The 27,612-nt window shown below is 31.7% G+C and overlaps 2 protein-coding genes across 2 annotated transcripts; one reads left to right on the top strand and one right to left on the bottom strand.

Annotated features, from left to right (window-relative positions):
- Positions 1 to 5,439: 5,439 nt before the first annotated feature.
- Positions 5,440 to 20,807, bottom strand: LOC128174259 (receptor-type tyrosine-protein phosphatase mu-like). Its single transcript, XM_052839853.1, has 17 exons — positions 20,750 to 20,807; positions 20,351 to 20,640; positions 19,786 to 19,873; positions 19,491 to 19,555; positions 19,347 to 19,383; positions 18,943 to 19,040; positions 18,737 to 18,865; positions 13,768 to 13,916; positions 13,393 to 13,528; positions 12,995 to 13,141; positions 12,742 to 12,823; positions 11,784 to 11,857; positions 6,791 to 6,925; positions 6,585 to 6,704; positions 6,354 to 6,499; positions 5,545 to 5,635; positions 5,440 to 5,445 (listed from the first exon to the last, which is right to left on the bottom strand). Exons 2-17 carry the CDS (start codon positions 20,624 to 20,626, stop codon positions 5,440 to 5,442), a joined length of 1,779 nt encoding a protein of 592 aa, XP_052695813.1. The 5' UTR covers positions 20,627 to 20,640; positions 20,750 to 20,807.
- A 257-nt stretch (positions 20,808 to 21,064) lies between these two features.
- LOC128173791 (uncharacterized) lies at positions 21,065 to 24,702 on the top strand. Its single transcript, XM_052839461.1, has 6 exons — positions 21,065 to 21,345; positions 22,340 to 22,601; positions 22,769 to 22,949; positions 23,199 to 23,284; positions 23,676 to 23,813; positions 24,017 to 24,702. Exons 1-6 carry the CDS (start codon positions 21,112 to 21,114, stop codon positions 24,700 to 24,702), a joined length of 1,587 nt encoding a protein of 528 aa, XP_052695421.1. The 5' UTR covers positions 21,065 to 21,111.
- Positions 24,703 to 27,612: the final 2,910 nt, after the last annotated feature.

Genomic DNA, 27,612 nt, shown 5'->3' on the forward strand with positions numbered 1-27,612 from the left:
CAGGCTAATTGACCTTGCCTTATTTAGGATTGAATTCAGCGTTCTTTATTCAGGAAATTTTAGCTCTTATTCAGAGCTGAGCAAAGCAACGAAATTCTAAAATAAAAATATTCAGCACTTATATATACAATAATCACGTGACAAACATAAATCTACATCTATAAAATTCCACAATTTATACAACTAAAGGATGATAATTAAATTTACATCGATAAAAAAGTCTCTTTCGGATTATTTATTAAATATAGATTCATAACTTAAAATTTTATATATCTTATGTTAGCGAGAATCCTTTCCAGTGGGTGTTCTTAACCTTGCGTTATTTAAACCAAGTAAAACGCATACAAATTACAAATGTATCTGATAAAAGGCTATAATAGTTTGTGTTTTAAGTAATAAGTGGATTGTATAATGTAAAGTTATGCAATTAAGAAGGGTGGATGGAGCAAAGCGACCAAGTTCCTTTTTAATCGCGTATTTTTTTTCTTAATATAATTTTACTTACTAAGAACATAACCCATTTTTATTGGCTGATCAAAACGTCCGCGAGAATCGAATATTATATCTTTTGCTTACGGTTATCTTACCTGACAATTGGAATGTGTCGTCGCTGTGAACTTAACAATTATAAAGATATGTTAACAGAGTATTAAGCGGCTGCTAATTAAGTGTAAAACGGGCTACGTTCTAATTAACTCTATTTATTGCAATACTTAAACAATGTAAATTGAATTTCAAAAATATTCATCGTAGGTCGGATTAAGTTTAATTCATGATAATCAGTTATTTACTTAGTTCAATAATTTTCAAGTTATCAAAAATATTTGTTAAGTGTTCAAGAAAATGAGCTTTTTAATTTGTAAATGTAAGCTGCCTGCTTTGAGAGTGCTAGTGTTTGACCTAAGAAAGTAAAAAGTAATTGTACCTCAAAGTTCAACCGTCTTTCAATTGTTTTTCTATGTAGGTAAACGCCCATTTTAATCTAATAATATTAACTATGAAATAATATAAATACATCGGATCGCTCAAGTAAATGTACTTATCTTAATTGCTTATCTAAAATGGGATATTAAAGGAGAGTAGTTATACACTAGTCTTGTGTTTCTTAAAGCTTCATTACAATTATGCACTCAAGTATCATAAGAGAGCGCCCGCTTTCTGGATGAATAATTGCCTAGTCTTAAAGTGGATCAAATGCAGGCACGGTGAATGGTCTATATGAATCAATAACTTTCTTTTACTAACAGCAGAACCAATCATGCAAATTAGCCAATGTTTAGAAATGTGCATTTTGAACCGGACGCAATGGAAATAAGTTAAACCACCTTGATATTTGAAAACATATAAAGCAGCGATGTCATTTAAACGCTAATACGGTAATATTGGTCATGACATTGTAACTTCATATATCAATGCTTGTATGGTTTTTATTTTTTTTTTTATTTTTGGTTTAAACATCAATACTAATGTGTATTTTTAAGCATGGTTAAAAACATATCATTTTATTTGTCATGGTTAAAAAAGTTTTAACTTGAATTAAAATGGCAACTTGTTTCTGGGTGTTTGAATTAATTCATCCGAAAATATAATCTCAAACTATAATGTGCATCGAAGTTAACAAAATTGTAAGTGTATAAAGAACTGATATTGTATTGCGGACTTTAATCTCATTTTAATAAAGTTTAAAAGTACATTTGCCATGTAATAATGGAGAATGTGTCGTGGTAAAATACTTATTTGCCGTGGTCTGTATCATAATTAGTGCGTGTACTTTAGTTCTCTACTCTTTATAAGCTATACAAATCTTCTATTTAAATATTTGCCAGAGTCGTGTGAGATTGTACATGAAAGCATTTCTTGTTGTACATAAAATGTTTTGTTTCGAAAATGACTTTCAATTAATAGATATCTATAATGAACCCATTGACTCTTAAAAGCGTGCTATCGTTATGAACAAAATGCATGGACAATATTACCTCTTGATGTTTTTGATATTGATGGTAAAATACCAGTTAAACATTATAAGTAAATTTTCACAGGTTGCTAGTGGAATCACACACCGACTCTTGAACATATGCGTTGTAGAAGAGACACAGCTTTATAACATCGATATTGATTCAAACAAATAATGCAACATTAATTAAGATAAAAAAAAAAAAAAATATTTGCACACCATTTTTTTTCTTAAAAAACAGTATACTTTGGTAAGTACAGCCGGGGGGGGGGGGGGGTGGATGAAATCAAACCACACCTTTCATGGATTGTCTATTTCCTTCAAACACAAAATTGTAAATTGTTATATACACATAAATGCATACATGTACTGAGCATTGATTTAGTTATACAATATCAGACATTTTGCTGCCGGAACTTACGTTAAGTTCTCCTAATCTATCACAATTTTGCGAGTTGATAAAGAGTGGGGAAAAGTGACAAAAGCGGACGTAGCGTATAATTAACATACATAAAACCTACTACATTGTAGCATGTCCATGCATGGATTTAGAGGAGAGAGTCACCACCTCTGCCAAACAATTTTTTTTTTCTCAGAGCCACCTCCCCTACGGATAATTTTCTGAAAGCGGGCATCATCCCGTACAGTAAGTGGGCATTTCACACATGTGTATCCATGGTTAATGCGTTGGTATAATTATTCAATAATTTTGTTGATGGGGGGGGGCCTTCCCTCAAGATCTACACATATACTGTGGAATCATTTAAATTCGTGGGGCCAAATTTTCGTGGATTATGACCTTTTTGCTCATTTGTGGGGACGTAATTTCGTGGATGCGTCGGTTACTGTTTCAGCACCAAATATGAAGGCCCAAATATGTGATACAGGGTGTTAGCCAGCCCCTTGAAAGAAATCCCATTATAACTGTAATAGATGAATTGTCACGTTTTCGCCAGGCTAGCTAAGCCTCTTTCTGGTCATGTAAACCAAACTCTTTTTAAGGTACTTCACTACACCGAGACTTATACTTTTTAAGACACTACGTCACAAGATGGCGATTGAAATGTTTTGTTAAACTGTTTGTATCAATCGATTCAGATGTATATCGTTATAGCTCAGTGGTTAAAGTATCTGGCTTGTTAACCGCAGGTCATGAGTTCGAATCTGCCTGCGGCTTTTGTTCATGTTTTTGAAAATATCACTTTTTATCTAAAATTGCACATTTTTTCGCCTATTTGACACATATACTTCTTATCCATCATGCCATCTATCATAATCCTGTAATTTTCTGCCGATTTGAAAGAATATTTCAAGGTGTAGTGAGGCACCTTAAAGGTCGACTGGACTAACCCGAGGCCCCAATTCTCACCAAATATGAAGGCACAAATATGAGATATAGTGTGTTAGCCAGCCCTTTGAAAGAAATCCCATTATAACTGTTTTTGACGAAATGTCGCATTTTCGCCAGGCTAGCAAAGCCTCTTACTGGTCGTGAAAAATTATGTCAATGTTTGGTAAGGTGAACAAGTTATAATTTTTACTATATAACTGTTTTTCATCAATTAAAAAGGGAAGTTTATATGGAATTTTGAATTTACTTTTTTTAGCATCTTACGGAAATTTGAATAGCGAACCAACCACAATTCTATTTGCTATTTGAATAGTGAATAGCGAAAAGCAAATAGGTCTCCAACTTCTGAATGCCATAAAAACATTTTTTTTAATGTCTGTAATGCCACAACGAGACAAACGAGACAAACATAGTTTTCTACACTAACAATACTGCAACCTTAAATTTTCAGAGATTCATGTATACGGATATTATCATAAAGGCATAATACACTTTTTTGAGGTAAATCTTACGATTCTTCTATTTTTTTGTTTTTTTATAGATTTCGTTTACATTATTCAGAACTTCATATTTCAGATTTATTTTGGTTCTCAGTTATCATCGGGTTTTTTTTTAAATTATTTTTTGTTTATCAATTATAAAAAGATATATCATATTAACAAACCATTTCAACAGCCACTGGCAAATGAATATGATATGCGTGTTGACTGGAAATGATTAACGGAATTTTTATGAAAAATTGTAGTAAAGTGATATATAAGGACTTGAAATGACTCAGATGAATGCACATGTTTACCCTTCATACATTTCTAAAGCATAATTTTAAAACTAAAGCAACTCTAAAAAGAATTTTAAAAAACAACACTAAAAGGATGATGTTTCAGGGTTTTTTTTGTTTTTTGTTTTTTTTGTTTTATCAAAACTTGTTGACAGACTTATACTAGGTCATTTTAGTGCTTAATAACACACAGATATAATGTTTATGTGTATACATGTACAAAGCTTTTAATGGGAAAAATAAAGACGTTTTATTCATCTGTCATAGTTACTGTGGAATCATTAGACTTCGAGGTGGCTCACTTTTCGTGGTATTCGTGGGTAGCCCTCACCCACATATTTACATCCTCCACAAAAACTACTTTTAGTTTTCATACTGAAACTGAAATCTGACGCATCCACGAAATTACATCCCCACGAATAAGGAAAATCTCACAATCCACGAAAATTGGCCCCAACGAAATTAAATGATTCCACACTATATCTAATAATGATGAATCATTTATCAAATGCAAGACTTTCACATGCAGGACCGTACTGGTACGTTTGAACTACGTGTTTCAAGAGACTCTCAACACACGTTGTATGTGTGGTTTTAAATACGTGCTGTCACTTGCATTTAGCTTATCTAAGCACACCAGTCCAACGTTCACTATTGTAGTAGGTATTTCCGCTAGCATTTGACTCTATGTATGTCATCAAAGCGTCATGTATCATTGCATATTCTTCCTGTAATTAAAATACATATGATACGATTTACCTGGTTTATTACCTTGCAAATAAAAACAAACTATTTTAGTTCATTTATGCTCGATTTTAGCTCTTGGTTACTTTTAACTGTTTATATACCTATTTTTGTTAAAGAATATATCGTCAAAGATTACAGAATTAAAGCAAATAATTGAACAATATTGAATTCGTAGGTCCACAAGAAATACAGATTGTTTTCAAAGTGAAGAATAATAGAAAAATATATGTTGTCAGGATTAAACATATTGAAAACAAAAACTAATTCAACCACATTTTTCTTTTCAAACATTTATTGTTAACCAGCTTTTATTCGCGTGCTGTAAATTTTTGCGATGTTTGTGATAGTCTCATCGTCGCGAATATTTCTCGCTGCAAACCAGTCCTTGTTGTATTGTTGTATAACAACACGGGTCTAGATATGGCTTTGATGTGAAGATTTGCCGTTGCGAGGCAGTTTTTGGGGTTAAACGCTAAATAACTGCCGTGCATAAGAGTTGGTGTACAGAATTCACAGGTTTTTATCAGTTTGCTCCGAGTATGACAAAAAGAATATTTTATAACAAAACATTATAATTAAATTGAATAGATATAAACGATTGTTTTTATCTTACATCTACAACATCAACATTTGTTTACAGAAAAAAAAATGTATGTTAATATTGTTTACAAAGGTTGAGCACAGTTCAGGACGTCGTGTTTGTAGGAGTCTGACCACAGAGAACACGTCCATCTCCTCGTCCATTGTCAGTTGTTGTATCAGGTTGTATACAGCACAGAACACACCGCACAGAGCAACCCCATCTCTAGCAATACCAAAAATAGAACATTGCAAATTTAAGGTTATTTTTTTCAATATTCATGAGACCAAAGATTTGTATAGTAGTCAGAATCGCCTTTAAAGAATACTGAATGCATCGGAACCATCAATTAAGATATAAAAAGTTGACATGACTAAAATAAACGCATCGTCTAGATCGTTTGTCGCCTTTGTAACAAAGGCTAAACAGATTAACAAATTATATTATTATACTTTTATGTTAAATACTGAAATCAGATTGGTTTAGGCGCAGTTGGTAATCCGTTCTATTACCCTCAGCGTTAGCAACACACTTGGCAACAGGTAACACAACGAATTGTTACATGCTCGTAAATTATGCGCGTACGGTTCGCCGTAGAATTCAGTTCATTTCTATATAAACGCAGTAAAATTTTCATTAAAATAAGACACTCAGTATAATACAATAAATAGTGCCTGTTTGTGAGGGCAACTGTTGAAATTGAAACCCCTCGAAAACCATTGTCAACCTCCGCTTCGCGTAGGTGACAATGGTTTTCTCGGGGTGTCAATTTCAACAATTACTCTCACAAACAGGCACTATTTATATAATGATTCATCGTGTCTTCATGCTTAAAAGAAATGCATGTTAGGCATTAAGATTTGAAAAGGATGTTATTGACACACTTTCAATTATGTATGGTTATGGATAACTCTACTAATTTAAGATACGTTATATGCATTACCTGCTGACAACGGTGATGGGGTTTTGTGTTTTTACGCTTTGTACAAAAGACACTAAACTAAGAATTTGTGAAGCTGTTTGGGAATAATCCTTTGTGAGGGTGCACATTGGCTCAACTATTTCAATAGACCATGGTCTATCAGAACACTAGAAAAAATAAAGAATGGACTGTTAAGAATTTTCAAAGAATATGTCTAACATTAGATTTCATAGAACAAAAATACTTATTCACCTCTTCTTTGACAGTCTCAATTTCGCTGCGTTTAATTTCCGTTATACGTTCTTGATATAATTGAATCGTGTAGGGTGTCAAAGTTCTATGTTGTGTTGCCGTCGGTAGCCATTCATATGCCTGTTTCATAGAAAAATCAACCAACAGTAAGTACATGCATTTCATCCGGTCTAAAATAAATTTGAAATTCCCCCCAAAACACTTACGAATTCAACATTGCAGAGGGGTTCCATACAGACAACTATATCGGATTCGTAATCAGTAATAAGTCGTATAAAGTCTACAGAATTTCCTGTTGTTTGATAATGGGTGATGATAAAAGCGTTCGAATGGGTAAAAGACTAAAGAAAAATGTACATAAAATGTAAACAGAATATTGACTAAAAAGTAAATACATTATGAATAATGTATATGACATGTGGTGATGACAAACACTATTCAAAATCAAAAGCATTCAAATGGGTTAATGCCTTAACATGTAAGAGAAAATGAGTTTTGTAGAAAATCGATCTGTATGAAATAATCTTAGCAACTTTTATCGTTTAAAACAAAGAACTAGGTACGGTTGTAATGGTATAAATGCCTAAAATTCCAACATTTTTCAAGTTGTTTGTGAAAAGTAAATATATGCATAATTACGAATATGATGTCAAGTGTAAGCTATAAATCCATCAAAAATAATCGTTCAAAGCGTTGCTAAGCAACACCAGCATCCGCTAAATGCACGATGTTTACCGGAAATTAACATATTCAAGGCAATTTTTACTATAAAATTTGAAAATGTATATAGAGCGCAGGCCTCGAGCAAAACGAAACACGATTCATTGAAATATAATTAAAAAGAGAAAAGATTTAAACATAATTACATTTTGCTCGAGGCCTGCGCTGATAGTTAAACTTCCCGTTTTGTGACGAGTTTTAGTGGTGGTTTCAGTCGGGTAGACGCGGTTATATACGCCGTATAATTAATTATCGATAACGACAATCAGACAAGATAAGATAAATTTATCTCCAGTAACTTTCATTACAAAAAATAATATCTTTAATAAGTTCTGATAAATTATTATCCTGATAATGAATATATAGGACGTGATCATTTTTGTTTTCACTATAGGTCTACCGTCAACTATATTTAGGCCTACCGTATACTGTTGACTGATGTTTTCCTTTTGTTTTCCCCGTACTTGTAACTTTTGTATAATTTTCCTCATTTACACTACATACTTTGAGCTTCTTGAAACGATTCTTCGATATGGCAAATTATTAAAAACAAGATATATATTCGCCATATGAAGTATATCGATAGTGAAGCTATCGAGCTCTCGAAAGGCCTTAGCACACTTTTTTCCACCGCATAATATTCCTATTTGTTTAAACATCACAAGAAAACATCATTACTTCAACAATAAGTCCCGTATTTTTATAGAAATGTTCGGTGAATGATCCATTCACTCAGAAAATATCAGTAAATTTCATTTGAAGCATTTCAAACGCATTTACAGAACAAGTTTGTTTACATGACGTCACATTCTTTTAATAAGGCGGGTCGTAAGTGAAAGAAATTAGGCTTAGCGATTTTTTTTACTCGACATTGTGAGTGGACTCCGACTTCATCAAACAAAAGGTTGCTGATGTAGACTGTGGTATACAATAAGATATTTAAAATAGGTTTATATGACACATCTTCAATGCTTATCGCATAGCCCCCTAACTCCGTCACTACCCTAACTCCGTCACTTTCGGGAAACTCCTCGCCGTTTGAAATCAAGTACGATTATGACGTCATTTTTTACATGTCAAAAATCTTAACAATATTTGTCAACAATTTGCAACGGTTAAATTTAAGAATGTGTAAAAAAATAACAGAATTAAACCTTGTTAATTTTATGCACCATTAATTGTGTGAAATCAGCTAAAACTTTTTCACGGGTGCACTTAAAAATCGATATTTCTGACATGCGGGCCCATTCGACCATTTACGGTGGTCAGCCATTTTTAGAGAGGTCAAGATAAAACATTTCACATGCAATACATTTTTTATTAAGGTAATTAATACATTTTTTTCAGTCCGCAATAGCCTTTATGCACTACTCTTGATGATAACGTCAAATGGCTCATGCCGATACTTTTGCCTTATACAGGGTATATAGATATCTCCGGTTTATCGCTATTTAGAATATGCTACATTTCTAAAAATGTAATAAATAAATAATATAATAAGTAATATATTAATTAATGATATAAAATATTTGAAATATGTAAGGACATAAATCAAACGGCATCCATACATTCTGAAAAGGCCATTGTGATTGTTGTTACATGGACCCATTTTTTATTCTGGCGATCATTTCATTTTGATGAAATTAAATACAATTTAAATTGCATGCACCATTTTTACTTATTATAACTTGGCCTAGATACAAATGGAGTTTTAACAAAATTGTCAATGTGTCTTCATTCCCTGCCATATCATAGAGCATGTGGGTGACGGAGTTAGGTTCATAAGATATAATAAGCACGCGTGATAAACGTCGTATTCAGAGAGCTATTTGAATAAAAATAAAAATACTTTTGTTAATAATTTTATAAATTATATTGTTACAGATTATATTTAGTGATTGCAAATGATAAAAACCACAAAAAATAATTTACAGAGAAACGCGGAAGGTTTTCTGCTTATGGTGACGGAGTTTGGGTATTCAGGGATATATTAATTCAGCTGACAAGTAATTGATGATAATCATATAAAGGTCTTATAGGCCTACAGTCTGACATTCACACCTTGCCGCGATCACGTCATGCGTTAAATTTAGTCAAATATTTTCTTTTTTTTGTCATTTTTACTATTTTTTGCATCAGTGAATATAATTTTTGCAAGCACATGTTCATTTACTTTATGTTCTTGTATGTGCGCTGTAAAAATAATATTTGTACCGATGAAGCCGATGATAGTCTACAAACGTATACTCATGTGTTGAAAGCGTTATACTTATCATTAGTATTTAAAATACATAAAATCCATGCAAACAAGACTTTATTACTTCTGTATTGTTTGTACAAGCATACAAACATGAGAGAGAGAGAGAGAGAGAGAGAGAGTTTCTTTTAAACAACTTAGTATAAGTAAGAATTAAACTTCATAGAGGCAGTGCAATCATGACATCAACCATCACAAATACTACAAAAGACGTCGTCATTGTAAGACGCATTTTTCTTGAAATGAAAAACAATTGAACGAAAATGGAAGAGCACATGGTGGAGCTCGCAGACTGATTTGATTGACAAGTGATACTGTTTAGTTGGATGGATTGATTAAACCACAGTGTGCATTATTTATGGTTAATTATCAAGATTTAAAAGTATTTCATATCGATGTATTGCACATTTGAGAGTAAAATGACTATCATTTATCAAAAACTAATGCAATAGTTTGTTTCTTTCTTGGAACAAATGATACCTAAAATATCATACGGCGCGCAGTAAAAATTGTACATCACATGTAAGTAATAAAGAAAGAAAATATTTAAACTCATTCTAAATATATGAAACTTTATATTATTCTCTTGTATAAAAAACAAATGTCTGTAATCATGTCTTTATATAGTTTTGATAACGGTAAATGTTATAAAAAGGGTAAGCTATATGTATGTCTTTCGTTATGATTCTACATGCTACATGTATGTACTCGCTGTTATAACCGACCAATCCGCATGCTATTAAAGTTCGATACAATTAATTCATTGAATAAATAAACTGAATATACTACTTTTATAAATCAAGAGTATGTTTTGGACCGTTTTCCCGTACATTTTATGTCACATACTGTATATTCCTTATTTTACGTGAGTACTTCATTCCGCGACCCAACTGTTTTGAATCAAATCGCAAGAATATAAAATCGCGAACACCAAACTTTTATCATAGATTCAATTAGTTTACATCTGTCCGAAAAATTAAAAGCGATATTTTAAAACCCGCAATATGTGCTTATTGTGATTTTACGCAAAAATTAATTCCTCGAGTTTCATTAGGAACGTTATACAAAAAGTGCCTGTTTGTGAGGGTAACAGTTGAAATTGACACCCGAGAAAACTATTGTCAACGCAAAACGAGGTTGACAATGGTGTTCAAGGGGTGTCAGTTTCAACTGTTACCCTCCCAAACAGGCACTTTTTATTTTAATATACTGATAGTTTTCATTTTAGAGAAAATTTTACTACTTTTATAACAGAAATGACATGAATTCTACGGCGAACCGTACGCACATAATTTACGCGCATGTTACAATTCGTTGTGTTACCCGTTGCCAAGTGTGTTGCTAACGCTGAGGGTAATAGAACGGATTATCAACTGCGACGCTTTTTATTTTCTCTTTCCATGTCTCATTACAGGGGGCACAACAATTCTGAATACGAGCGAAAAGTGCACGATGAAAAAATACAAACGGATTGTTTATGGCATAAATGCATTTATACTCAACGATTTTAGGCATGCATATCTCAAACAAAACTCATCGTTGATGCTAGAGAATGTGAAGACGCAAACACCCAATAACAAAAACAAGCTGTTACCTTTTTCAAGAAAATCCCGATTTCGTATTTTTAAACTACACTGCGAGCCTAAATCCTAACGAAACTAGTTTGGATGCAAATTGAAATAAGTAAATTAATCAGATTATGTTTAATTGTTAAAGACTTTAATAATTTACAATATTTATTATTTTATTTTTTTTAAATATCAACCCTTTCAAAAGAGACAGTATACATGATGTAACGGAATTGTAAAGGCAGATGTGTTAACATTGATTTAAAAATGGAGCACTTTAATTTTAACTTTCCAGAAACACACGAGATATTGGACTTTTTATTTACTGTGAATAGATATGTTTACAATTATGTGTATATAATAATGGCCATTATACAACTTACCGTCGTATATAAAGTTACCATTATAATGTGATTCATATGAATTTCATTGCTTACGTGTATAACGTTACGATGCTAAATGCGACGTCATTATAACGTGACAAAAATGACACACTATTTAAGCAGTGGCACACACAAAAATTATGAAGAAATTATCAAAACTGTTCTATTTAATGAAGTTACATATTAATGTCTACCTTTTAGTAAAATATCGTTTGATTTAGAGATAGGGCCATTTTTGGCATATACCGTACCTTGTTCTTAGTAAAATTACCGGTAAGGATATGGCATTGATGTAGTTTTCACGTTCTGGAACACTTGATGTCAGGAACAAAGCGTATTGGTCAACTAAAACATATAAATGAAATCTCATAATTTGCATGATTTTTTTTACTCAGTTGTATATTAAAAAAAAAAGAAAATATTCATGTACATGTACATAAAATATCAAAGCAATATCGAGTAAAAAAGTGAATACATTATAGAAACAGATATAAATTTAGATACCCATGCATCTTATGATACATATTTTTCTTAAAATCAAAATTAGACACATGAAAAAAACAACACAATACAAAAGGTTAAAAATCGCGGTAAGCTTGACTGTTTTTCTAGAACAAATATTATAGCTGAATGTTTGCTTGAAACCTGAAACGTTGTCCTTTACACTATAGACTTTCAATCAAAACATGGATGTTTGTCTTGAGACTTAAATAATACAATAATTAATATCCTCTTAATCTGCGCCTAATACTTTAGATATGCGACAAATCTTGACAGGGGTTGCATATAGTTATATCAAAATACGAGTTATCAATACCGAAAATAGTACTGATATGCATATGAAAAGGCCTCACTCTTTCACGGTCAGGAAACATGCTAAATATCTACAACATGATTATTAACATTTACACCACATTTATCATCAAGTCATATAGCATGAAATTACTACATATATATCCTGTGCAGTCGGGCTTGAATTAACATTATAACTTTTTCTCTCTTTGGCTCTTAGCTGAATTTTTCAAACAAAAGAAAGATAACTCCAAATGAAAACGTCATTTTTGTTTGAATCAGTTGAAGGACCAACTACGAGACAAAGGGAAAGAAAAAATGATTGAACTTTTTAAAATTTAAGTTTCACGCATCAAGCTAAGCATACAAGCATATTAAAGTCTTGGTGCAATTCATTCGATAATAATTATAAGGCAAAATGGAAAGATTTTACTTACGAGCGCGAATTGACGTAGATGCTGGAGTTAGTGCCATTTTGTAATCGTTTTCTGAGTAACAGTGTCGAATTGAAAGAAGCTTCTAAAAATATCAAACCAGAACACTTCTAAATATGCACATCTTTAAAATCATTGCTGAACAAAGAAATGTGTATCGTTGATGTCTATTTTTCATGATTGTTCTTGAAAGTTATCAGAATTTCATTAACGAATATACCGGAACATACCGGATACAATTCAATCATTTACAAACCTGAAATTCTTTTTTGACTGTTGAGACAAACGTATGATGATCACGTTTAGCTAATTGTAAAGATTTTTGATAATCAATTGCTGTCTGGACGCCAACTGGGGCTTTAGACGTTTCGTTCAAAGTCAAAAATATTGTCTTGTATTGTTCCTGTAAAAAAAAATATCCAATTGTAATAACCTTTAAATTTTATCAAAATAGAAACATTTGTTTACTGAAATTGATTATAATACCTTAATATATAACACACACACACACACACACACACACACACACACACACACACACACACACACACACACATATATATATATATATATTAACAAACTTTTATCGCGAATATGCAGGGCATAAATTGATTTGCGTAGAAAACAAGCAAATAATAAAAAAGGTATGTTTACATAAGTCTGGACCATATTTATTCTCTTTTCTCTCATTTTCCTCACATATTCTGCAATGTTAATTTTGGATTGGCATTGACCTTCTTCGTATAAGGCATCGATTGCTATATATGTTCCTGTTCTTCCTATTCCAGCACTAAGATTATTACAAAAACGATGTTATCAGGAAGTCTGAGGACAGAAACAAGTAGTTTGCTTTTCTGGACATCAATGATAAATAAAGTTGCCTTTCTCTGTATCCATATGTCATGCAATATTCTTTTATGTTTCGTTTTATTATAAGTGAAATCAAATAAAGAATTAATAAAGCCTTTTAATATTTAACCTGCAATGTGTCGAATTCCTATTTCAGTTTCACTGACAATAAGGTTTTACCTGCAGTGAACTAAAGTTGGAACCTTATGGCGGGCAACTTTTGTTCTCGTCACGTGGTTATGGAACAATAAAAGACAAAGCGGATCGGGTGTATCGTGATCCGGCCAGGTGGTGTAATGATACTGGGCGACCACTCTATTCTCATTTATCTGAATATAAATTTGATGATTTTTAGTGTTGTATTTTATAAGATATCTTGAAATATATTATCAATGAACCGATTTGCTTATTTACTCTGAATAGTTAAAAGTTGATCCTTACATGTGTTTCGAGAACAATATATGATGGATCAGTTAAGGGTGTATTCTGCTCATTCATGAAAAAAAACCTACATTAAACTTTTTAGATGCTTATGATTGTTTAAAAGTACTATTCCTAAGGAATAAATTGAAAACAAGAAAAGTGTATGTTCGTTTTCATTTAAGAGAGATCCGACCCCCAGAACATTGGCCAAAAATGGTGCATTGAAATTTTCATAGAAAGTGCAATTTGACCAGAAATTCCCTCTAATTTAATAAAATAAAAGCAGATATCAGACATTTTTCAGTTTTGCTTACTTAAAAACATCTCGGAGTTTATTTTTAGACAAATCTAAAACTATGAAATAACTTTTTTGATAAGTTATGCCCAAAAATGTGTGTTCCCCAAGTAAAATTGGAGCATGTTTTTCGTTGCAAATTTGGTAAATAAACCCAAGTTAGACAGGTTTCTAGAATTTAACTTCTTATGAAAGTATTTGTATACTTTCTTTACATATTATGGTTCCAATTGAAGGCATAAAAAGTGGGGGTTAGTGTGCATATCAGAAAAAAATATTGTTGGTTACATCCCCACCCCCTTTTTCCATTGAAGCATTTTATGGTAACAAAATACGCCATATATGCAGCAAAACATAAACTTTTATTAACCAAAATTTTTAAATTGGTGTATTTATTTTCAATAACAATTGTAATTAAGTAAAGAAAAGTATTTCAAGAATATATAGTAGACATACAAAAAAATAAACTTCAAAATAATCCTAAAAATAGTGGGTATAAACCATCTTCTGGGTGTGACCTTGACCTTGGTGTGAATAACATGGAATGAGATTAGGTATTTCTTGCTAATTATATGTTCTAATTCATCAAAGTTTTTAAAATAATGTAATAATTATGAAATTAAAAATTCATTTGATATTTTTCTTTTAAAAAAAAACCTCCTAGATGCATAGATTTTGATTGACAGTGTTAAATTCTCAATGAATGCAAGCAATGACATGGAATGAAAAAACTGCAACTTCAAAATGGATTGATGTCTGATCAATAAGTTTTAACCAGTATATATGCGTTCTAGGTCAGAGCATATATTGATAGTTCATATACATACAATTACAGGTATGATATATTCTAATAAACTGTTAGGTTATATTGTAAATGAACACACATCAATATATGGTTGCAATACAATACTGTCTTGTCTATTGATATAAGAAGTTGCACGTACATAACTTCATCTGATCAGTTGAAAAACATTTGTTTTATGAAAATTCCCTGAATGACAAAATCATTCTATTCAGGTAGCTAGAATATAGACATAAATTGAACACTTCATAGCAATTAGTGATTCAAAGTATACTATCAGTAGAATTTATCAAATTTTCTTTATCAAGTATTTTTTGTTTTTTGAGGGGGGGGGGGGGTGTGTTGTGTTACATCATACAGTACATACATGTACTGGAACTAATAGCTAGTTCAGGAATTATGAAGTATATACACTTCTGATATAATGAACTTTAACTATCACTTCTGATATAATGAGCTTTAACTATCACTTATAAAAGTATATCCAAAATGTTCAGCAAGCGAATGTACTGATCTTTGATGACTTTGTTACTCTTGGTCAACTTCCACACTCTTTTGACAAAATTTGTTGTGTGCCCTCTTCCTCTACTAAATGCTAGCTTTAGAACTGCATAGTTCAAGTCACTGGCAGCTATTTTTCTATCCATACACTTAGTAAATCTCTTCATTGACAAATGTTCCTGTGAAAAAGTTGCACTTAGCAAATAGAATGATGCCTTCTAACTATTCTGTGAATCAAAATTGACTGATCAAGTCTTTGAAGGGATATGACATCTTGTAAAGCATCATCAGCAGCATAGTTACAGTGTACGAAGACAATAAGGCCTCGCGATACATTCGTAAAGCGATTACAAAAACAGCTTGATTGAATAAGTCGGACGAAATTCATCTGGTCAATGAAAAGGTTCAATTAAATGCCGCAAGAATAGTAACTGGGCTCACAAGTTTTGCTTCAAGAAACTCAATTTATTTTGAAACAGGTTGGGAACCTTTGGAACACAGAAGAAATAGAGCTAAATTAATAACTATGTACAAAATGCACAATAACTTAGTACCTACTTACATACAAAACATTGTACCATATACAAGAGGCAGTGTTTCAAGGTACACAACTAGAAACTCTCTTGATTATTCTGTTCCAAAATTTAGATTAGAACTATTTAATAAATCATTTATTCCTGATACTGTCAGAAGATGGAATGCCCTAAGTCTTAATACAAAGGAGGCAACCTCTATTGAAATATTCAAAAAATGTTTATACAATGATACGGTAAAGCCAGAGAAACATCTTTCATTTGGAAAAAGATTTTCAAACATAACACATACACGTTTGAGACACAACTGTATTTTAAATTCTGACTTATTCCGCTGTAACTTGATAGCCAGTCCAAACTGTTCGTGTGGTTTATCAGAAGATGCATACCATTTGTTTTTTGTCTGTAAAAAGTATACAAGAGCTCGGAATTCTCTAATGAATAAGGTATTGACATTAAGTTACGTACACATTATAGATGCACATTTATTATTATGGGGGGATGATTCGTTGACAAATATACAAAACACTGAAATTTTCAAGACAGTACAAATTTTTTTGAGTGACTGTGGTCGTTTTTCAAAAAATGTTTGAATTTATAAGGTGATATTATATATGCAGTAGATTGTTTATTCATGTATATTATGTTTATCCATGTATATTTATGTGTATTCAATATTTCAATATATTTAATGTATGGCAATATTTATAAAATTTCATTACTAGGAGAGGACTATCTAAGTTTTAGAACTTGTGTCTTATCCTTTTGATTTATTCAATAAAATATGTTCAATTCAATTCGAAGATGAAACTAAAGTCTGTTGGGTTTAGGATGGCAACCTTGGGAATTGTGACCTCAATAAAAAGCTTTGTATCAACAAATCCTGCAACATGTTTTTAAAAGCATCCATCTTTCCAACTGCTTACATGGTGTTGACTAAAACATGGCTGTCTTAAGACTTCATGCTATGCCCAGTAAGACTTGATGCTATGCCCAGTAAGGATGGCTCAATTTCCTTGTCAATAAAGTCAACGAAGTACTCTAAAGCAGAGGAAATTTGCTGGATTGAACAGGTTTGCCTCTGTGGAACATTGACCACCTTTCACAGTTATGACTGTCACTTCAGATGCAGAGGAAGAAATTTGAAATTTTGTTTGGACAAAACAGTGCCAGTGATCTTCTCATCATGCTGCAGCTATCTGGATAATGTGGCAATTACCACCTGTTAAACAAAAATTAATACATAATAAGCAAAATTATGGCTAACTTGCTTGTTTTCCGCTTTAGACTAGATATGCAGAAAAAATTACATTTTAAAGGTTAAAAGTCCATGCCATTGTGTAACAAATTAACCATTGTCACATTTAATATTTATTGTGACTTATATTGTATTAGTGCTGCAAAAAGTATAGTGCATACACACAATGCTTTAATTTTTTAGACTCTGTTGTATCTCTTTACTATAAATATATATACAAATGTAGCTCAACATGAAAATAGACAGTCAATTATAATTTAAATGTAAGATACTCAGAAAAAAATATTGACCAGTGATTTATTTTAAACTATTGACTATCTAGAATATATTTAGAGGATCATCTTTAAAAAACCTCAATAAATCAATACTGATTTGTAGATAAGCTGTCCCCTTTCATATTTTTTAACTGCATTTGACTTGACACTATTAAAAATGATAAAACTGAAGAATAACTTGCCAGCTATGGTTTCCTGTTTATTAGCAAGGATTATTTCTATTGTAGACTTGCCGACAATTAAAATAAATGAAAATAGTTACTATATAAACATTCAAATGTTGTGTTTCTCATAAAATTGTCATTTCGGTAACCGCATGGGCCGCCATATACACATGTATCGCCTGCTTGTTGTAATGGTGATAATTTGATCTATAGCCTAATATCATATAAATGCGATACTTGAGTTTGAAAAAGAAATTATATGATGGGCATAGTGTAACATAAACGTTGCCATTTTAACTATACTAAGTCTAAAAGCACTGACTACTTACATTTTTGCTGTAAACTATCTCGATTTTCTCTACTGGAATTTCCTCCGACTCATTTCGCTCGTTAGTTGCAGTTCTAAAATAACTGTGTTGGCGATTATTTTGTTTGAATTTTCCCCCATCTTTCCTCATCTCCCACTTGTCATTTTCGGAGGACTTGTACTGCTGTTCACATCGCTTTGAAACGAAGCGACCCTTTCTCCTTTCGGATTTCCCTCTCCATATTGTTGTTCGCGCCGACTATGGTATGTCGTAAATGACATAATTTTACCTATTCCTTTGTCACTTATGCATTTAATAAGGGTTTATTGTGTAAAATATGATTCATTTTATTTATTTTAGAAGTTTTGTTGAAAATTGTAATAGTTTGAATTTTACGACATGTTCATATATGGAGACCCACTTGGGGTAAAAATTGATGACAAGAATACACCCTTAATCTTTTAAATGATATTTCCAACATCAAATATACAAACTATACAATGTTGACATAAATTGCACAAAATAAAAAAGATGATAAATTTATAGGATTTTATATGAAAAAAACAAACAAACAAACAAAATCTACTGACAGTTGTGTGTGTAACATTCAGCTTCCGTGTGACGTAGTATGCATAATGCCTTTCATCAATGGTTTTTATTTTGAATGTGTCAAACTTTGCGTCTGCCTCTAATTCTGGCCAATACTGAAAACACTTTTCCTACGACAAAAGTATGATTGAAAACTGGAGAAAATGTACAGGTAAGTAAGTCAAGTGAAACAACATATATAAAACACCTTAGCTCCTTCCATGAGATTGGTTAACATAACGACCTGCTTCACCCTTTCTTGCCAAACCATGGACCAAAAGTCTGATACTGTGTTTTTTCGAGGGCCTTAAAAATGAAAAAAAGAAAACTAATTTTGTTTCTTTAATTTACAGGTTTGTGGAAAAAGCAAAAATGTTGCAATAAAACTATACGTAGGGTCTGTGGACATATCTAGACTTTATTGTTCTCCTTTAGTAGAGGAGCATTGTATGAATGTGTTGGAAAATGCTCATCTTTAAACTCTAAAATTTATCGCATTTTCCTTCACTAAATAAAAGTTTTAGCTTAACAAATCATTTTTTTATAAAACTTAGGTACAATTGATGGATACATGCAATTTGTTGACAATCCAACCATCTTAAAACATGTTACCTTGCGTTGCGATGTACACATTCTCTTGTCTAACTCCCTTTGAAATGAAGAAAACAAATCAAATACAATTTGATTTGAAATGCGTGTTTTATTAATATTAATATATTTTTTTTCGACTTATGTGCTTTGGAGTACTATACTCACATCAATATAATTAGCGTTAATGTAGTCTGGACATTTGGCAACCAGTATAACTCTTGAGTGATCATCTAAAAAAAATCATGTAATGAAAATAACATCCAACAAGTTGCATTTTCATATATGGTACTTTAAACATTAGTTCATCCATATTTAATGGTTCAGTAACTCATAATATACATTTATCAATCAAATGAAAATTGCTTTGTATTTTTTATGAAATGAGAAAACAACCAAGGTATCTGTGTAATTGAAATTTGTTTTCTTCATGATATAAGTTGTTTGTGAATTTTATACATACAAGCAACAGTGGATTTGAATCTGTTCTTCTTGATATTTTCCGGGCGTTTTCCTATCTCACACGGATATCTTGGTCCGCACAACAAGGTCTATTGTAAATTGTAACCAATTAGTAGCAAATATTTTTAACTAATCACAAATGATTTAACATGATTTAATTATTATACACACTATTTTCTGTTATGTCTCTTGTTTTCATATATACCACTACTTTATATTATTCATAAATGATATGTATGATAAAGCTAGATCATATGTAAAAGTCTTGTTGTTTTGTTTTCCTAATTCAGAAGTCTATGTCGAATATAATCTTAATCATGATGTACATGTGTATGCAACATTTATTTTCCCAAATATCATCGAATTAATGACAACACCATCCCCTTTGCCCCTAAAGTAGCATTTCCAAAAATAGGCTGGCAAATTCCTGCCTACGTTTATATAACCTATTAATTATATTTCCTTCATCTAATATTTATATATCTTGTTTCATGCATTATTCAAAATGTTCTAGGTAGCAAAAATATAAAAGAGAAATACACAGTAATTGTATACATTTTACATACATGATATTCTTTTTTAAAACCATCGTCTTCGTTTTCCGATTTTTCTTTAATCATTTTTTCTAATCTGTTTTCTAAAGTAGTTTCTTTTCGATCCAATTGGTTTTCGTGCATTATGATATACCCATTCATATCAACATCGCTACATGTTAATTTTTCATTCTCTCTCAACATATCCGGCTGATTTTGAAGTTTACTATGTGGTGTGTTTATCAATTCGGATAAATCTTCGTGATCTTCAGTTTCCTTATTTTTATCAAATGTGGATAAATTCAGCATTGTGTTTGAAGAGGCTACCAAAAAAAAGAGAAAAAATGTATCATATACTTATAGATTCGAGTAATTTCATATATTTTTACTCGCTGCTTTTCTCCAACTAATCAACGATCTTAATATACTCACTGTATCTAAGAGTACTGTTTGTCAAATCAATTACTCCGTGCTTGTTGTTCCTACATTTGTCACTACAATATATTAATTAGGATTTTGTATAAAAAGCATTAATTTGACATCGAAACTAAATGAATAATACAATGATATTAAGGATGGATTCTTTTCATCATTTTTTACCTCAAGTGGGTCTCCATATATGAACATGTCGTAAAATTCAAACTGTTGCAATTCACAATGAAACAACATTAATAATTATGAATATATTTCATTTCACAAAATAATAACTTATTAAATGTGTTGAGACCAAGGAAAAAGTAAAAATTATGTCGTTTACGACATGCCGTAGTCGGCGCGAATAACAACAAAAACAAATGGAGAGGGGGAGGCCGAGATTGAAGGGTCGTTTTGTGTCAAAACGACGGGAACGCAAATACGACTCCATAAAAAGGGGGATTCGACAGAGATGGGAGAACACAAAAATAGCCGAGACACATAGCTATTCAAAAATCGCTTCCACCAATGAAACAATTGAGTCAGACGACTGTCACTCCGTTGACAATGTTCCAGTAGATCTCGAAGAGGTTGAGATTGTTTACACTGAAAATGTAAGTTCTAACTGCTTATATATTAAATATATATGAGAAAAATGATATTTACGCATTCTATGTTCAATAGTATCATAACATACACATTGCAAACTCTAACATCGCTCATACTGTATTTGTTGTATACCGGTATATCGCCACTGCACAGGCAGACGACAGAGATAGCGTCATTTTTGTTGTTCTCTAAATAGATTGCAATATGTAACACATACCATGTTTATTTCTCTCTGTTAAATTTGTAAAAAGGTAATAGTTATCCAAATTATTCCAAGAGAAAACAATCAGAGAATAATTTCCCACTGTTTACACTCAATCATGAAATATGGCGGCTCATACGGATAAAAAATATGGCATTATAACCCCCCCCCCCCCCCCATAAATCATACAATACTTTGTATCTATTAAACGTCTTAGGTGTATATTTCAAAGTCACAGAGATACAAAAAAAATCATTTACAATTTTTATGATGAGATTAGTAATATTAAAATATTTAATTTAACTCTTTATAAATTTATTCCTTGTTTGTTATAACCCCCTTTTTCAAATTTTATGGTCACAAAACTTTAACAAGCACAGTAGAACCTTTTTTATATAGAATTACCTTAAGTTAATAAGAGATCTGTATTAAGATGAAGTAAAAAAAAATTAGATAAATTTGAATTGTTTATTTACTATTAAAATTGTCTTTAAAATCTTTTTCATTTTTTTTTTTCAAATTTAAGTCAGGTCGCATAAGTTTATTTTTTAAGGTATAGCAATATGGATTTTAAAAGTTTAAACCTTCACTAATACAAAATAAAGATGGATATCATAAGTCTGTATTTTTTAAAATTCATATATATCATTATACCTATAAGTATTATTTCATTAAAATTAAAGAATTCGAAGGAAAAAAAATGACAAAATACAACATGGAAAAAAATGAATTTTAACCAAGATCAGAGTTTTTGCATAAAGAAATCTCAGAACAAGAATTTTCTTTTTTCAATTAAGGTAATAGACTCCCCTCGTCTTGAAAAGGACTGGAGATGTGGCCGTAGGTTGATTGAGCTTGGGGTACTTGCTGATGGCTTGTCTGCCTGCAAGAAATGTGGCTTACCCTTACAACTTTCCCACTGCCAAGGAATAACCAACTTTGGTCTTTCAGCTATGCTCAAAATACCTTGCATGAATTCTGCTTGCAAAATGATCGACAATGTTCCAACTGGAAAAAGGCATAATAAAATTTGGGATGCCAATACAAAGTTAGCAGCAGGTCAGTATATTCAATGTACATTGGATGAATAAAAATTGACAAACATTCAAAACAATAATGATAACTAAGTTTAAAATAAATAAAATCGTATTCAAATGAATATTATATTAAATAATTGATGGTATGTATTTTATTATTGGATTATTTTTCTTTTCATGTTCTGACAGCTGTACAACACACTGGGATAGGCTTTGACCAGATAAGTGGAATACTGGCTGAGCTAAACATGCCACCCATCAGCAGAACACTACTTAGCAGCAGACAAGTAGAGATTGGAAAAGCTACAGAATGTATTGCTTCCTTATCGATGCAAGAAGCTCTAGAAGAAGAAGTTATGGCAACAAACATGTAAATTTTTATAATTCATACACTTAAAATTGATATTATATAGGCATATGGTCATAAGTAATTTGAAATAAGTCTGAATTGCCCCCCCCCCCACCCCACCCCCATGTACCCTTTTAAAACTACAAGAGCATGATATAAATTCTGAGTTTTAACAGAGATACATCTCACAAAAACATAAAATGATATTATATATATATGGCTGTTGAATTATTAAGAAATGTTTATTACATATATTATATCTTCCCACAGAAAGAAACAGTCATCCAGCATAAGTGTCAGTGTAGATGGGGCTTGGCAAAAGCGCGGAAGTGGCTGGTCATATGATAGCCTTACAGGTAATATTATACAATTATGGAGTCTTAACGATTATCATATGGTTTGATATTCAAATAAAAAAAAATAATTACTGGGTCAAATGTATTATTTATATCATACCTGTATTTGTAATTGATTATCGCTTTTTTCATACAAAATTAAAGTATGAATTTTTTAAATTTATTTCTTGATAAATATATTATACTTGATTATGTAAATATTTTATTATTTATTTAAAAGTTTATATATAAGTTCATATATGTTATATACATACAAGTACTATAAAGAACTTTACAGTTTAAATAATTATGTTATTCCTTGTAGATGTGAATTATCTATGTTATTAAAACGCAATATGATTTTTATAGCCACAATTTAAGAACACTGATTTTCATCTTAATTCATGTCTAGGCCATTGCTCAATGATGGGTGTAGAAACAGGGAAAGTCATTGATTACAGTGTCCGTAGTAAAACATGCAAGATTTGCGAGAATGCGGAAAGGAAAAATACACCACCTGCTCCACATGAATGTACAAGAAATTGGACAGGTAATGTCACTAAGAAAACTTCAACAAAATAATTTAATTCATGCAAATATTTACAAGCATACCTGCAGAAAAATTTAAGCAGTGTGAAATACTTTACTTTTAAATCCTATTCTCTTAATTCTAAAGTCTAAGGGAAAAGAGATATATTATACTTTTTAAGAAAAAATTTTTTTTGATATTAAAAATGAATGTTATATTTACAGGAAGCTCAAAGTCCATGGAGCCTGATATGATAGTGGAGATGGTAGGAAGGACACTGGAAAAAGGAGTAAGGATGGAAGGACTGGTTGGGGATGACGACACAACTGCTATCACGCGAATCAACAAAGAATTAGATGCAAATATCCAGAAACAGTCCGACAAGAACCATGTAAAAAAGAACATTGCAAATTCCCTGTACAATCTTCAAAAATCGCATAAAAGTCTCTCCACTAAAATCATAAGATACATTCAGAAGTGCTTCAACTATATGGTTTCTCAGAACCAGGGTAGCCCAAGTGGAATTGAAAAAGGCCTCACTGCTTTGTCCTTTCATCCCTTTGAGAATCACAAAGAATGTGATCAACTTTGGTGTCACCATAAAAGAGACCCAACCAAAAAGTTTACATCCCTCCCTTATGGTCGACCATTGGAGAATAAAGCTCTGCAGCAAGACCTGGAAGGCATTTTTAACAAGTTAAAGAAGCATTCACAGAAATTAGCCAATCTTGGAAGCACGCAACCAAACGAAAGTTTTAATAAAACTGTGGCATCCAAAGCTCCAAAAAATCGCCTCTTCAGCAGAACAATAACCTACAGGGTAGCAGCAAGTGTGGCACAAAAAAATATTGGTCAAGGCTATCTGGTGCAGGCAAGCAAAATTTCCATTATATTTAAAATTAGGCTTTGATTACTTTCTGTGTGAGTATATATGTATATACTAGTGCAAGAATTGTAACTATGAATTTAGCAATTCATTCTTTATAAAGTCCCTGTTTTTATCAATAGGTCAACAAGAAGATTGGCATTTCCCCGGGAACTTATACAAGGAGGCTAGCTGCTCTCAAAGATAGAATAAATAGACGGAAAAAATCCATGTCGATCACCAAAGAAGCAAAAAGAAAAAGACTGCACCTGAAAGCAGAGAGGTTTGAATGAAATATACTGTGGAATCATTGGATTTCGTGGTGGCTCAATTTTCGTGGAATTCGTGGTTACCTCTCATACACGAAATAACATCCTCCACGAATTTTTAATTAGGGTAATAAAGTCATATTTCCTTTTGTAATATATGAGAATACACGAAATTACATCCCCACGAACATGTAAAATTTAAGCCATCCACGAAAATTGGCCCCCACGAAATTTAATGATTCCACAGTACCTTACCATTACCATAATGTTAATGTTATTGATTTTTTTTTACAAATAGAGGTTGCGTAAAGATACGTAATTAATGCATGCATGCCAACCAGTGTCGAAACTTAATATGATGACAGTGAAATGATATTTTATGCTGACAATTATATGATGAACAGTTTACATATACAGTATACTCTTAATGATAAGTGATAATCTGATCATACCTGAATTCACATACAGTATAGATTTTTTTTATTCATATATAGAAAGCAAATGACAGCAGCAAGGGAGATTAGAGAGGGTCCTACCTATTGCTCAGAAATTGCCTTGCAGACCCCTACTGGTATTGGTGATATGCCACCACCTTTGAGTAAACCGTCCTTTCAGCCAATTGAAAATTTAGGCATTTACCAGCACGTCTACTTTGACCTTGAAACAACAGGGCTAGGTTTGTACTGCGTGTTTGCATAAAAACAAAAACAAGTACACAAGAATTTAAAGTACATGCAGTCCAATATAAGATCTTATTGGTGTATCCAATTTTATAAGATACATACATGTATGTAATGGTAGATCATGAATCTGATATGCTTTGTCAACTGTAGCCATTGTTTAAACTTTTCAGCCAGAAGCTCACACATCACACAAATTGCTGCTGTGTGTGGATCAGACATATTTTCCCAGTACATTTTACCAAAGATCCCAATCACAGACAAAGCTACTAAAGTCACTGGATTAAGAGTTATGGATGGGAAAATGTTTCATGACGATAAAGAAGTGGATGCTGTACACTTGGTGGCTGCTATTGATGCACTTTTGAATTTCTTCACAAAATTCTAGTCAAAAGTTGTTTTAGTTGGACATAATGTCAAGTCTTTTGACTGCCATATTTTTCTGAACTCTCTACAAAATTGTGGTTAAAACACAGAAAATTGGTAACTGTGTTGCAGGGTTTGTTGACACAAAACAGTTGTTCAAAGTTTTTGATTCAAAAGTTGGATCATTTTCCTTATAAAATCTGTACAAACGCTATGTGTGCGAACCTTACAAGGCTCATGATGCGCTAGAGGATGTTTTAGCGTTACAAAAACTAGTGACCTCTGTAGGTGTGGATTTGAGTGATCCAAAGTATTTGTCTTCTTCATTCACATTTTCAAATGCAGTTGATAGCCACTCTTATAGTTTAGAAGTACGCAAGAACTTGCCCTCCTTAGAACATTTGATTTCAGAAAAGATAGTTAGTAGACACATTGCTAACAGGATTGCAGGGAGTGACTTTGTTTTAGTTTTTTACAACTTGTTTATAACAGAGATAGCAAAGATGGAATATACAATCTCTTTTCTGAAAATGTGAAAAAAGCTCCACGTGTTACAAAGTCTTTAAAGATATGTTCATCTTTAAACAAATATTTTTCATCAAGTTGTGAAAGTTAAGATTCTAGACTAGTGTTTTGAGTGTACATGTACTGCATGGTTAATAGTATAGTTACATGTAGCATTTGTTTAGCATGTTTTACACTGATAACCAAATCAGCCAAATTTCATTTGTAACTTGAAAATATAATTTCATTCAACATCTTTAGATTTGTGATCAATATATAGTTATACATGTATATATGTACAGCTAAGCTAGATGCCATATATTAATACATTTAGTATTTTTAGCATTTTTTACACTGATATCTGTTAATCACATCAGCCCAAATTTCATTGTAAACAGGTAGATATAATTTAATTCATTGTACATTTTGAGATTTGTGATCAATATATATTTTAAGTACAGCTAAGATGCCATATATAAATTGTATTTTTAGCGTTTTTTACACTGATATCTGCCAACCATATCAGCCAACTGGAAGATAAAATTTTCTTGGTACATTTTTGAGATTTGTGATCAATGTTATAGTTATACTATCAATTATTACAGTGTATATCATAATTAATTCATATTATTTAAATGTACATACATTTTTAAAAATTTCATAATACAGCTTCATTTTGTGGCTTTGTTTTTCAATGTAACATTATTAGATTCAGGGAAAAGATGTAACTTTTTTAAAATCAATTAATCTTATAAATATTGTATCAGAGGAAATTCGGACGGAAAATTGTACTTTTTATTGACTTGAAACATGATAATAACAGCATTAATTCATAATATCACATTTTATAAAGAATATATTATCCAACTGCTTGTATCGCCTTATTAATTTTTGTTCTATAAATTACAATAAAATATTTTCATGTTTTTATTGAAAAATTTTAAGATGAGGAAATTCGAGCTAATCTGAAAATCTTATATGCATGAATACCTAACAATTACTTCACTGTAAATGATTTGCTCACTACTTATCTTCACTATGAATGTAAAACAAAAAAATTCTGAATATATAATACATCGAAAAAAAATCCATTAGATGGGGATTAACGAACACCAAAATATTAATTCTTTAAGTGT

The sequence above is a fragment of the Crassostrea angulata genome, chromosome 2 (assembly GCF_025612915.1).
Source record: "Crassostrea angulata isolate pt1a10 chromosome 2, ASM2561291v2, whole genome shotgun sequence".
Lineage (NCBI taxonomy): Eukaryota > Metazoa > Mollusca > Bivalvia > Ostreida > Ostreidae > Magallana > Magallana angulata.